Source organism: Salvelinus fontinalis, chromosome 31, assembly GCF_029448725.1.
Source record: "Salvelinus fontinalis isolate EN_2023a chromosome 31, ASM2944872v1, whole genome shotgun sequence".
Taxonomy (NCBI): domain Eukaryota; kingdom Metazoa; phylum Chordata; class Actinopteri; order Salmoniformes; family Salmonidae; genus Salvelinus; species Salvelinus fontinalis.
In genome coordinates this window covers 43,427,436-43,442,233 of record NC_074695.1, presented here as the reverse complement: position 1 = coordinate 43,442,233, position 14,798 = coordinate 43,427,436, and the positions used below count along the sequence as shown (strand labels likewise).

At 43.6% G+C, this 14,798-nt stretch overlaps 1 protein-coding gene across 2 annotated transcripts in view; it reads left to right on the top strand.

The window, feature by feature from the left end:
• Nucleotides 1-397: 397 nt before the first annotated feature.
• Nucleotides 398-14,798, top strand: part of sema3b (sema domain, immunoglobulin domain (Ig), short basic domain, secreted, (semaphorin) 3B) — a 33,655-nt gene continuing 19,254 nt past the window's right edge. For both annotated transcript variants that reach the window (XM_055892803.1, XM_055892802.1), the window contains exons 1-2: nt 398-598; nt 1,860-1,922. In XM_055892803.1, the coding sequence (XP_055748778.1) occupies nt 413-598; nt 1,860-1,922 (249 nt within the window). In that variant the 5' untranslated portion in view covers nt 398-412. The remainder of the gene's footprint in view (nt 599-1,859; nt 1,923-14,798) is intronic.

Below are 14,798 nucleotides of genomic sequence, written 5' to 3'. Positions count from 1 at the left end.
AGAAGCCCCTGCTGAGACAGCTGATTCCAACGCTGTAACAGAGACCAGGCTGCTGAGGGGAGGACGGCTCATAATAATGGATGGAACAGAGCAAATGGAATGACGTAAACCATGTGTTGAATGTATTTGATACCATTCCAAATATTCCGCTCCAGCCATTACCACGAGCCGGTCCTTCCCAATTAAGGTGCCACCAACCTCCTGTGCCATTCTGACTAGTGAAACAACTGCCCTGGGCCGACCCTGGCAGTAGAGCTAAACAACCACTTCCAATTGTATGGCCTTGTAAAAAACATAGCCATCAAATAGGGTCTCATTTATCGACATAAGCAGAGCAAAACACCTATTTGCTCTGCTGAAAAACATACATTCCAGGGCCCTTTTGACTAGGAGAGTTGAATGTAATGTCTGTATGATCCACCGTGTGTGTTGTGTTTCAGAGCTGCAGCAGTTCCATGGCGTGAGGCGGTTCGAGCTGGAGCGCTCGTGCTGTTTCAGCGCTCTTTTATTGGATGAGGAGAGGGGACGGCTGTTCGTGGGCGCACGCAACTTCCTCTTGTCACTCAGCCTGGATAACATCGCCAAGCAGGAGCACAAGGTCAGTCCGCCTGTCAACCAGTCCATTAATCAATTAATCAATGACCAATTTACCCTAGGCTATGTGAATATGTTTACACTAGTGTTAGTGAATATCATAAATCTGACATTTTCATGAAACTGAAAAAGTAATTTTACATTGATATGTCCTGTGTGCCATTTGACATACATTCAAATGGTCCAATGATCCATTTTGTAAAGAATGTGATGTTAAGATGACCCAGGTTTGGACACACAGATATCTTTGTTATGGTAAATAATCGTAGAGATAAGACAACCCTCTGCTATGTCATGGTGAGTTAGTGGTGCTCTAGCGTGTAACAGTTGTGCTGACAGACTGATGGATCTCATCTCACTCATCCTCTCAGAGCAGACATGGGGATCAAGGGTTACCATGGTGATTTGGGGGTCACACAATCTCTGATTACCTGTCAACACCTGTCTCACACACATGCACACACACGGATGCACGTTCAGACACATGCAGGCACACACACACATACGTTTGTTTTACTATACTTGTGGGGACCAAACAATTGACTCCCATTCAAAATCCTGTTTTCCCTAACCATAACCCTAATCACAAACCCCTAACCCTAACCCTAACCCTAACTCCTAATCCTAACCCTAACCCTAACCCTAACTCCTAATCCTATCTCCTAATCCTTAACCCTAACCCTGATTCTAACCCTGATTGTAAACCTGAACCTAAAATGTGCCTATTCCTTGTGGGGACCGTTAAAATGTCCCCACTTTATTTTTAAAATTGTTTTACTATCCTTGTGAGGTCCCCACAAAACCCAAACACACACACACACAGACACGTAACTCACTAACCAATACCCTATAACCAACCTAACATGCACGCTATAACCCTACACTTTACAGGGTCTGTAGGTTCTTGCAGACTGTGTGAAATCTGAGTGCTGAGCAGATTGTTTGACTCTGTTTGTGCTTTGGTGAGATATGATTTACAGCTTGTTTTCGCACTAGTGGCTCTCTTGTCGTTAAAGCTGTTTTTGCTCGTGGTCGTGTGCTTTTCTACTGTGTGACTTGTGGATTCTCAGCTCTATCATGGCGTGGGGGCCAGGAAGAAAAGAAGAGAGGAAGAGAGGGGGAGTGATAGAAAGGAGGAGAGCAGAGAGGCGCTCCCTCAGAAATGTCCCTCAGGGTGGCGGGCAGGCCTGTCCCTGCTTGAGGTCGCGACCCCAGACCTACCTCCATCCTGCTGCCTCCCCTGACCTCTGACCTGTGCATTTCAGATCTACTGGCCAGCCCCGGTGGACTGGAGGGAGGAGTGTAACTGGGCAGGAAAGGACATCAATGTGAGTAACAGCCGGTGCTACCATCAAAATACTTATACTTCTTATTTTTAGGTTTTAAAATCTCAAAGTCATGTTTATTCTGATATACAGTATCTCACAGAGGCAGACAGTACATTGTTTCCTGTGACTCTGAAGATGTAAGACAGACAGAAATAAACCAGTTGTGAAAGGTCACTTTCCAACACTACTCTCATTCAATATCACCACCCAGTTAAAGCCACAGTATATCTGGACACATCTCACACTCTGATTTCCCAATCCTCCTTTTGTCTTGCACCCACTCACATAGAGCGGAAGTGTTAGTAGCTACAGTGTGCTGTATGTCAGTGAACTAAAGGGTTGGTTGACTGGGTTGTTTGTGTTGGATGGTGAATGTGTGTGACTGTCCAATCTTCTCCATTGTTCTGACCTGGGGCCTGAACGCTCCTTCCTCTGGCTGTAGGTGGGTGCAGACAGGGCCGGGTAGGGTTCCACTGACACACCCTACAAACTCCTTAGGCCACTCAGACCACCCAAATATACACTTTGCACATCTATCTCCCTCACTTCAAGCTAAATGTGTGTCTGTATGTGAGTGTGTGTATTCACATAATGCATGTTCGTGGATGTGCTTGTGTGTTCGTGCGCATTCGTGCGTGCGCAGGATCTGTGTGCGTGTGTGTGTGTGTTTGTGTGCGTGTGTGTGTGAATGTGTGGAGCTCTGGATAACAGAAACCCCTAATCAGTATGATTACACAGCTGGAGGAGACCGACAACGATCCCCATTCATAATGCACAACTGGCTCCTGTTTCAACTAAAGAACTGTGTGTGTCTGTGTGTGTGTGTGTGTGTGTGTGTGTGTGTGTGTGTGTGTGTGTGTGTGTGTGTGTGTGTGTGTGTGTGTGTGTGTGTGTGTGTGTGTGTGTGTGTGTGTGTGTGTGTGTGTGTGTGCAGAGAGAAAAGAGGTGAGGAAAAGACAGAATGAGCAAAGGAAAGAAGTAGGATCACATTATGGCCCAAGATAAATGCTTTCATTGTATTTTCCCTCCTCTTTCTCTCTCTTCCGTTTCCTCCCTTTTCTCAATATCACATAGTGACCCTGACCATGGCGTCAGCATGTGTGTGTCTCTGACTGTGGACGTGTGTATACATTAATCTGTGTGTGTGTGTGTGTTTGTGCATGTGTGTCTGTGTGGATTAGACAGTGTCACTATCTGGTCTCCTGGGTGTTTGCTATGTGGTGTGTTTAAATAAAGAAACAGACAGACTACACCAAGCATCGCTGATTGACGTGGGTGTCTGATTGACGTGGGTGTCTGATTGACGTGGGTGTCTGATTGCACTGAGAAGGATGAAACCAGCTCTTTCTCTCCTTTCTTTTTCATAAAAGATGTCGGTGAGGTTTTGGTCTTCTGTCTGTATTTGTCTTAAGTCCTATGCGGCCGGGATTAGTTTTACTGGTGAGGTCAGGTGATGTTGAGGGCAGCAGGTAGCGACCGGTAGCCTAGTGGTTAAAGCATTGGGCTAGTAATCGAAAGGTTGCTAGATCAAATCCCTGAGCTGACAAGGTATAAATCTGTTGTTCTGCCCCTGAACAAGGCAGTTAACCCACTGTTCCAAGATCGTCATTGTAAATAAGAGTTTGTTCATAACTGACTTGCCTAGTTAAATAAAATACAAATGTAATTTGGAGGTCAGGTAATGTAATTATGTGCACGAGCACAAAACACCACATCTGTAATTTTAGTCCTGTCCGAATCTGCCATGTCAGTCATTTTTATATGGCAGGAGAGTAACAATTCCAGCCAGAATAATTTACAGTTTTTTGGCAAACTACAAACTCCTCTGATAACACTAGTCCCATGCCAATCGAAATGCCATGCCAATCCCTGTGTTTTGAAAGAAATGTCGGAGTTTGAAAGGTTTTGCTCACGGTTTGAGCAAGAAAAGAATAACTGATTTGATACATTTTATGACGTGCTGCTCATAGCCTATAAATGAAGGGCCTAAATGTTTTTTACAGTTGATGCTTTTATGACGTATACCGCAGATCACTAAAATATTCCCGTAGCCCTGTTATTCAAATATAATGGCGACACTATACAAAAGATGGTTTGGTATGGTTTAGAAACTTGGGAAACAAGCTCGAGTTAACAGCGTAGCCTGCTATCGACCTGGACTTGGGAAACAAGCTCGAGTTTACAGCGATGCCCTGTTATCGACCTGGACTTGGGAAACAAGCTCGAGTTAACAGCGTAGCCTGTTATCGACCTGGACTTGAGAAACAAGCTCGAGTTAACAGCGATGCCCTGTTATCGACCTGGACTTGGGAAACAAGCTCGAGTTAACAGCGTAGACTGTTATCGACCTGGACTTGGGAAACAAGCTCGCGTTAACAGCGTAGCCTGTTATCGACCTGGACTTGGGAAACAAGCTCGAGTTAACAGCGATGCCCTGTTATCGACCTGGACTTGGGAAACAAGCTCGAGTTAACAGCGTAGCCTGCTATCGACCTGGACTTGGAAACAAGCTCGAGTTAACAGCGATGCCCTGTTATCGACCTGGACTTGGGAAACAAGCTCGAGTTAACAGCGATGCCCTGTTATCGACCTGGACTTGGGAAACAAGCTTGAGTTAACAGCGATGCCCTGCTATCGACCTGGACTTGGGAAACAAGCTCGAGTTAACAGCGATGCCCTGTTATCGACCTGGACTTGGAAACAAGCTCGAGTTAACAGCGTAGCCTGCTATCGACCTGGACTTGGGAAACAAGCTCGAGTTAACAGCGATGCCCTGTTATCGACCTGGACTTGGGAAACAAGCTTGAGTTAACAGCGATGCCCTGTTATCGACCTGGACTTGGGAAACAAGCTCGAGTTAACAGCGATGCCCTGTTATCAACCTGGACTTGGGAAACAAGCTCGAGTTAACAGCGATGCCCTGTTATCGACCTGGACTTGGGAAACAAGCTCGAGTTAACAACGTAGCCTGTTATCGACCTGGACTTGGGAAACAAGCTCGAGTTAACAGCGTAGCCTGCTATCGACCTGGACTTGGGAAACAAGCTCGAGTTAACAGCGATGCCCTGTTATCAACCTGGACTTGGGAAACAAGCTCGAGTTAACAGCGTAGCCTGTTATCGACCTGGACTTGGGAAACAAGCTCGAGTTAACAGCGATGCCCTGTTATCGACCTGGACTTGGAAACAAGCTCGAGTTAACAGCGTAGCCTGTTATCGACCTGGACTTGGGAAACAAGCTCGAGTTAACAGCGATGCCCTGTTATCGACCTGGACTTGGAAACAAGCTCGAGTTAACCTGTCTAGGATCAGCGTGGCGCTAGCGGCACACCCCCCCCCCCCCCCCCCACTGAAAAACCAGTGCCGCGAAATTCAAAAAAAATATTTTTTTAAAATATTTAACTTTCACACATTAAAGTCCAATACAGCTAATGAAAGACACAGATCTTGTGAATCCAGTAAACATTTCCGATTTTTAAAATGTTTTACAGGGAAGACACAATATGTAAAGATGTACATCTATTACCTAAAAATACATTAGCATAATCCACCATCTTTTATTTGTCCACCAACACCAGTAGCCATCACCAATTCGGCTAAACTAAGATATTTATAGCCCCTAACCAACAAAAAAACTCATTAGATGACAGTCTGATAACATATTTATGGTATGGGATAGGTTTTGTTAGAAAAAAGTGCATATTTCAGGTAGATGGCATAGTTTACAATTGCACCCACCGTCACAAATGGACTAGAATAATTACAATGAGCAACGTGTTTACCTAACTACTAATCATCAAACATTTCGTAAAAATACACAGCATACACGAATCGAAAGACACAGATCCTGTGAATACAGACAATATTTCAGATTTTCTAAGTGTCTTACAGCGAAAACACAATAAATCGTTATATTAGCTTAGCACATAGCAATTAGCAGCCCAGCATTGATTCTAGCCAAAGTGAGCGATAAAAGTCAACATCGCCAAAAGATATTAATTTTTTCACTAACCTTCTCAGAATTCTTCCGATGACACTCCTGTAACATCACATTACAACATGCATATACAGTTTGATCGAAAATGTTTATATTTAGCCACCAAAATCATGGTTATACAATGTGAAATGTAGACAAGCTGGTAAAGAAAAAGTCCTTGCGCCACTTAGACAGTGATCTACTCTTATACATAAATACTCATAAACGTGACTAAAAAATATAGGGTGGACAGGGATTGATAGACAATTTAATTCTTAATACAATTGCGTTATTACATTTTTTAATTTATCCTTACTTTTCAATACAGTTTGCGCCAAGCGAAGCTACGTCAAAAAACATGGCGTCCTAAGCCACTAAAATGTTTCGACAGAAACACGATTTATCATAATAAAAATGTCCTACCTTGAGCTGTTCTTCCATCAGTATCTTGGGCAAAGGATCCTTTCTTGGGAGAAATCGTCTTTTGGTGGAAAGCTGTCCTCTTGCCATGTGGAAATGTCAACTGCGTTCGGGATGAACTGAAAAGCGTGCCCAACTTTTCACATCGTTGCAAAAATAAATGTCCCAAAATCGCACTAAACGGATATAAATTGCTATAAAACGCTTTAAATTAACTACCTTATGATGTTTTTAACTCCTATAACGAGTGAAAAGATGACCGGAGAAATATAACAGGCTAAACTAACGCTTGGAACAGGTGCGCGCCGGTGTCCTCTAGGCTCATGACGCAGCTCCCAAAGAATGACTAGCTTCAGGGTTTTTTCATTTGTAGGGCCTGTGAACGCGCAATCGACCCCGTTGGAATCGTCATCACGTAAAGGCATCCAGGGGAAGACGTAAGAAGTGTCCGTATAGTCATAGCAACGACAGTGCCCTTTTAACTGACTTCAGAAGAGTGGCCAACATTTCTCAAATCTGACTCCATGTCAGGGAAATTGCTGTAGAATGGGCTCTGTTCCACTTAGAGACAAAATTTCAACTCCTATAGAAACTATAGACTGTTTTCTATCCAATAATAATAATAATATGCATATTGTACGATCAAGGATTTTGTGGGAAGCCGTTTAAAAAATTAGCCAAATTAGCATAAATAGTCTAAACAGCGCCCCCATCCCCAACAGGTTAACTCCTATAACGAGTGAAAAGATGACCGGAGAAATATAACAGGCTAAACTAACGCTTGGAACAGGTGCGCGCCGATGTCCTCTAGGCGCATGACGCAGCTCCAAAAGAATGACTAGCTTCAGGGTTTTTTCATTTGTAGGGCCTGTGAACGCGCAATCGACCCCATTGGAATCGTCATCACGTAAAGGCATCCAGGGGAAGACGTAAGAAGTGTCCGTGTAGTCATAGCAATGACAGTGCCCTTTTAACTGACTTCAGAAGAGTGGCCAACATTTCTCAAATCTGACTCCATGTCAGGGAAATTGCTGTAGAATGGGCTCTGTTCCACTTAGAGACAAAATTTCAACTCCTATAGAAACTATAGACTGTTTTCTATCCAATAATAATAATAATATGCATATTGTACGATCAAGGATTTTGTGGGAAGCCGTTTCAAAAATTAGCCAAATTAGCATAAATAGTCTAAACAGCGCCCCCATCCCCAACAAGTTAACAGCGATGCCCTGTTATCGACCTGGACTTAGGAAACAAGCTCGAGTTAACAGCGATGCCCTGTTATCGACCTGGACTTGGAAACAAGCTTGAGTTAACAGCGATGCCCTGTTATCGACCTGGACTTGGGAAACAAGCTCGAGTTAACAGCGATGCCCTGTTATCGACCTGGACTTGGGAAACAAGCTTGAGTTAACAGCGATGCCCTGTTATCAACCTGGACTTGGGAAACAAGCTTGAGTTAACAGCGATGCCCTGTTATCAACCTTGACTTGGGAAACAAGCTCGAGTTAACAGCGATACCCTGTTATCAACCTGGACTTGGAAACAAGCTCGAGTTAACAGCGATGCCCTGTTATCAACCTGGACTTGGGAAACAAGGTCGAGTTAACAGCAATGCCCTGTTATCGACCTGGACTTGTTGAAATATCTTCACGCCTAGAAAAAAAACCTCCAGGCACGCACGCACGCACGCACGCACGCACGCACGCACGCGCACACACACACACACACACACACACACACACACACACACACACACACACACACACACACACACACACTGATCTCACTCTTGACCCTAATTATAGTGCAGTGTGTGTCTCTGCAGGGAGTGGCAAGAACCAGGGCAGGAAAGAAAAAAGAGTTGTCTTTAAAACAAGTTGTCACTCTTTCTCTCTCTTTTCCTCTTTCACTATCTGTTTTTCTATCTGTCCTGTTTTTTACCCAGAGAAACAAAGAGACTCATTTCATTTTATGGCTGAGCCAGGACTGTCTTTGTCCTGTCTCTCTCCCTCTCACAAATGTGCTCCGTTTTCACAGGGTGATTCTCAGCCCAATGTAGCCGAGGCACCCACCAGCTTAGCTCATTAAGAATCAAAGTGATATTCTGTACTTACTTCACACAGCCAGTTAACAGGTCACAAAGGATGAGGACAGATCTATTTGAATGGCTTCGGCTTTCTGCTAGACTGCTTAAGCTGCAGTCCTAGCCAAACGTTAACGTGAAATGTTGTCTGGTAATACATGGGATTCATTCCGGAATTGCTAAGTAGAATGGCATTGTGTAATGGCAAAATAATTAGCCAGCAGAACTGTCCAGGGGTATGCTTTGGATTTGATTTGTTTTTCTACTGCTCAAATGATTTCCTTCTACTGTAAAGTGCTTAATTATGGGAGCACCCTGCCACTGTGCACCGTGTTATTCTTAGTCATTAACATTATTAAAGGAAGGAATTTCCTGGATGGTTTCTCTATCCTGGTTCTCACAGAGCTCTATTGTACTAACCCCCTGACTGTCAGAGTGCCACTCTCTTACCACAGACCAGCCAAGCGTTCATCACTCTGAGAGTGAGATAGAGGGAGAGAGAGAGGTAGAAGGGGGTGGGGGGTAGAGAGATATAGGCAGTATGTATAGTATAGGGATAGAAGGATAAAGACAGAGAGAGAATAATAAAGAAGATGAGAGAAATGAATAGGTAGAGACAGAGATAGAGGTGGGAGAGAGAAAGGAAGGGAAAGAGAGAGAGTAGGATAAAAACAGAGAGAGAGAGGGCCACCCGCCCTTGTGTGCTGTAGTAACCTGCCCTGAGTAGCGGCAGTGATGTGCATTTTCTCAGTCAGAGGAGAGGAGTGTTTAATGAATGGAGTATTGTAGGGTCAGGGGTCAGGTGTACAGTATCTTACAGTATCTTTCTCTCTCAAACACTCTATTTCTCTCTCTCTTTTATCTCTTTCTGTTTATATCCTTCAATTCAAAAGACTTTATTGACAAGGGAAACATGTTTAAATTGCCAAAGCAAGTAAAATAGATAAAACAAAAGTGAAATAATTCATCAAAAATGAACAGTGAACATTTCAAAGGAATAGAGACAATGCAAATGTCATATCATGGCTATGTACACAGTTGTAACGAAGTGCAAATAGTTCACGTACAAAAGGCAAGGCCATGCTCACTAAATCTGTACACAGTTAAAGCATTTCTTAATTTTGGGTCAGTCACAGTGGTCAGGTATTCTGTCGCTGTGAACTCTCTGTTTAGGGCCAAATAGCATTCCAGTTTTTGCTCAGTTTTTTTGTTAATTCTTTCCAATGTGTCAAGTAATTATCTTTTTGTTTTCTCATGATGTGGTTGGGTCTAATTGTGTTGCTGTCCTGAGGTTCTGTGTGGTCTGTTTGTGTTTGTGATCAGAGCCCCAGGACCAGCTTGCTTAGGGTCTCTTCTCTAGGTTAACCTTTCTAGCCCCAGGGTTCCGCTAGCGGAACACCCACAACATTCCACTGAAAAGGCAGCGCGAAATTCAAAAATATTTTTTTTCAAAATATTTTACTTTCACACATTAACAAGTCCAATACAGCAAATGAAAGATAAACATCTTGTTAATCTACCCATGGTGTCCGATTTCGAAAAGGATTTACAGTGAAAGCACAGCATATGATTATGTTAGGTCAGAGCCAAGTCACAAACACACAGCCATTTTTTCAGCCAACAATAGGAGTTAGAAAAAGCAGAAATATAGTTAAAATGAATCACTAACCTTTGCTTATCTTCATCAGATGACAGTCATAGGACATCATGTTATACATGTATTGTGTGTTTTGTTCGATAATGTGCATATATATATTAAAACAAATCTCCGTTTACATTGGTGCATTACATGCAGTAATGTTTTGATTCCAAAACATCCAGTGATTTTACAGAAATACTCATAATAAACATTGATTAAGGATGCAAGTGTTATTCACAGAATTAAAGATAAACTTATCCTCTATGCAACCGCTCTGTCAGATTTCAAAATAAACTTTACGGAAAAAGAATAATCTGAGAACGGCGCTCAGAGCACAATCCAGCCAAAGAAATAGTCGCCATTTTGGCGTCAACAGAAGCTACAAAAACACTATAAATATGCACTTACCTTCGAATAAATTCATCAGAAGGCACTCCCAGGATTCCCAGTTCAACAATAAATGACTGAAAAGTTCCATAAAGCCCATCATTTAGCCACTTGTTGTTAGCATGTTCAGCCCACGAATCCATTTTCATGACGCACGAGCAATCCCTCCAGACAAAAACTCAAAAGGTTCCGTTACAGGTCGTAGAAACAAGTCAAATGATGTATGGAATCCATATTTAGGATGTGTTTAACATTAATCATCAATAAGGATCCAACCGGAGAATTTCATTGTCTGAAGAAAGAGCATTGGAACGAGAGCACTCTCTCTCGCGCGCGTAATGAGACCGAGGCTTTCTGCAGACCACTCAGTAAAATAGCTCCAATGAGCCCCTCCTTTATAGTAGAATCACATAACCAACATCTAAAGACGGTGACATCTAGTGGAAGCCCTAGGAAGTGTTTGCTTATCCATAACTATATGGGGTATCATTTGGCACTGTTTTGAAAATCGAGTTCTCACTTCCTGTTTGGAAGTCTTCTCAAGTTTTTGTCTGCCAAATGAGTTCTGTTCTACTTACAGACATAATTCAAACAGCTTTAGAAACTTCCGAGTGTTTTCTATACAATAGTAATAATATGCAAATAATAATAGTATAGTAATAGTAATAATATGCATGTATTACCTTCTGGGACAGAGTAGGAGTAAATTCCGTTTGGGCACGCAATTTGTTCAAAGTGGAAATGCCCCCTGTCCATAACTGTTAATGTCTTTGTAGATGATGGCTTTGTTATGGAAGGTTTGGGAATCACTTCCTTTAGGGGGTTGTAGAATTTAACAGCTCTTTTTGGATTTTTGATAATTAGTGGGTATCGTCTTAATTCTGCTCTGCATGCATTATTGGGTGTTGTACGTTGTACACGGAGGATGTTTTTAAAGAATTCTGCATGCAGTCTCAATTTGGTGTTTGTCCCATTTTATGAATTCTTGGTTGGTGAGCGGACCCCAGATCTTACAACCATAAAGGACAATGGGTTCTATAACTGATTAAAGTATTTTGATGTTCCTTTTGATGGCGTAGAAGGCCCTTCTTGCCTTGTCTCTGAAATCGTTCACAGCTTTGTGGAAGTTACCTGTGGTGCTGATGTTAAGGTGGAAGTATGTATGTTTTTTTGGTGTGCACTATGGAAATGGTGTCTAGATGGAATTTGTATTTGTGGTCTTGGGAACTGGGCTTTTTTGGATGACCATTATTTTTGTCTTACTGAGATTTACTGTCAGGGCACCCAGGTCTGGCAGAATCTGTGCAGAAGATCTAAGTACTGCTGTAGGCCCTCCATGGTTGGGACAGATCTAAGTACTGCTGTAGGCCCTCCATGGTTGGGACAGATCTAAGTACTGCTGTAGGCCCTCCATGGTTGGGGAGAGAAGCACCAAATCATCAGCCAACAGTAGACATTTCCCTCACCAATTTGTTGATATACATGTTGAAGAGGGTGGGGCTCAAGCTGCATCCCTGTCTCACCCCACGGCACTGTGGAGCGAAAGTGTTGTGTTTGTTTTGTTTTGTTTGTCAATTAGGGTGTGCAGGGTGAATACGTGGTCTGTCGTACGGTAATTTGGTAAAAAGCCAATTTGACATTTGCTCAGTACATTGTTTTCGCTGAGGAAATTAGCTAGTCTGCTGTTAATGATAATGCAGAGGATTTCCCCAAGGTTGCTGTTAATGCATATCACAGGATAGTTATTGGGGTCAAATTTGTCTCCACTTTTGTGGATTGGCGTGACCAGTCCTTGGTTCCAAATATTGGGGAAGATACCAGAGTTGAGGATGATGTTAAAGCGTTTAAATATAGCCAATTGGAATTTGTGGTCTTCATTTAAGATACCATCAACACCACAGGCCTTTTTGGGTTGGGCGGTTTGTGTTTTGTCCTGTAGTTCATTCAATGTAATTGGAGAATACAGTGGGTTCTGGTAGTATTTAATAGGCTGATTCTAAGATTTGTTATTGATCATGTATTTGTTTTTGATGTTTGTTCTTTGTTGTAGAGACACACATAATGGAGAAGTGGTTTATCCATACATCTCTGTTTTGAATACATAACTTTTTGTGTTGTTGTTTGTTTAGTGTGTTCCAATTTCCCCAGAAGTGGTTAGATTCTATGGATTCTTCAATTACATTGAGCTGATTTCTGCCATGCTGTTCCTTCTTTTTCCGTAGTGTATTTCTGTATTGTTTTAGTGATTCACCATAGTAAAGGCGTAGGCTCAGATTTTCTGGGTCTCTATGTTTTTGGTTGGATAGGTTCTCAATTACTTTCTTAGGTTTTTGCATTCTTCATTAAACCATTATTCATTGTTGTTAATTTTCTTAGATTGGCTGGTTGAATTTTTTTGATTTGATAGGGAAGCTAAAGGTCAAGTATAATGTTTGGCTTTCCCTGCCAAATTTACACCTTCACTATTACAGTGGAACATTTTGTCCAGGAAGTTTTCTAAAAGGGATGGAATTTGTTGTTACCTAATTCATTTCTACACTACTTTCCTTCCATCGATAACATTTCTTAATATTATGCAGTTCCATTGGCTTTAATGCCTCATGATTGAGTATTGCTCTGTTCAGGTAGACTGTGATGATTTTGCTCCAATCTGATAGGGGTGTCAGTGGGCTGACTTTGAACGCTCTGAGAGAATCTGGGTTGAGGTCAGTGATAAAGTACTACAGTACTACTGCCAAGGCATGAGCTGTAGGTGTACCTACCGTAGGAGTCCCCTCAAAGTCCATTGACTACGTACAGGCCCAGCATGCGACAGAGCGTGACCGTTTTTGCTGGTTGTTTTGTCATAGTTTTGTTGTGTCTGGGGCTGTCGTCTCCAGGTAGGTGTTTGTCCCCCTGTGTGCTGAGAGTGTCAGGTTAATGTCCAGTTCTGGCATTTAGGTCGTCACAGACTAGTACATGTCCCTGGGCCTGGAAATGGTTCATCTCTCCATCTAGGATCGAGAAGCTGTCATCGTTAAAGTATGGGGATTCTATTGGAGGAATATAGGTAGCACAAATTAGGTTTTTTTTCTCAAATTTCTAGCCAGATGTAAAATGTTCCTGTTTTGACTAATTTAATAGAGTGGGTTAGATCTGCTCTATACCAAATTAGCATACCCCCTGAGTCTCTTCCCTGTTTCACACCTGGTAGTTTGGTGGATGGGACTACCACCTCTCTGTACCTAGAGGGCAATCAGTGGGTCTGTCTCCTCTATACCATGTTTCTTGTAGGATAACAATGTCTGTATTTCCAATGTCTTTTAGGCCACAGGAAGATAACCTCAGACCTTGTATATTCCAGGATGTTTTCCTGTGGTTTTGGCTCGGACCATTACAGTAAGTGTGAGCAGAGCATGTTGAGCATCTGATACATATCTCTTAGGTTGCAGGATGGGGCTTGGGGGGGTGTATTAGTGGGGGTTGGGCCTGTTGCTCTGCTCACCGTCTGGGCATATGTGCGGCTGTCATGTTGAGGTCCTTGCTGAGGGGGCGGAGGCATGGGGGGAGGGCAGAAGAGGAATAGGTCTGATCTGGAAGGGCCTGTATAGGGTTTGGCCAGGGTTTGCTTGGTGGGGGGGGGGGGGTCTCGGCTGGTTGGGATGGGGGTGGGGATGTGGTTGGTGATGATGTGGTCTGGGTGTAGGTCTTCTTGTCGCTGATTCTCTCGGTGCAGGTCCTTCGGGAGGGGGTATCGCAGGTCTGGGAGGGGGTATCGCAGGTCTGGGAGGGGGTGTATCGCAGGTCTGGGAGGGTGTCTCGCTGGTCTGGGCGGGGTGTCCGTTGCTCTGTTGCTCCTGTGTGAGGTGCTCTGCAGTTGAGGGTGACATCTCCCTTTCTCTCTCTCTCCTCCACATTGCCACACATCAAAGCCTCCCTCTGTCTGCCCACCGGCCCTGTCGGCCTAAACCCGCTCTGTACTCCAAAGTGTGTGTGTGTGTGTGTGTGTGTGTGTGTGTGTGTGTGTGTGTGTGTGTGTTGAGTGTATGCAACAGGGCTGCAATACCAGAGGGTCTGCCTCCCCCCTGGTCTCTGACAACCCCCCCATTTCTGACCCCCCTTTGGTCTCTGACCCCCATGGTCTCTGACACCCCCGGTCTTTGGAAGCGCCAGGCTCTGTGAAGCCCTTTGTTCCAGGCCAGGGCATCAGGGCTGTGTGTGTCTGGGTTAATGAGGCAGAACTCCGGTTAGCAGGCAGGGCCAGGCTGGGCTACAGCGTCACTGGGTACATAACCCTGTATGTCACTGGGGCGGGGCACAGCCAAACAGGGATAAAGACAGAATAGAGAGAACAGAGACGACTGGTTAACAAACATGTTTCAATTCTGGT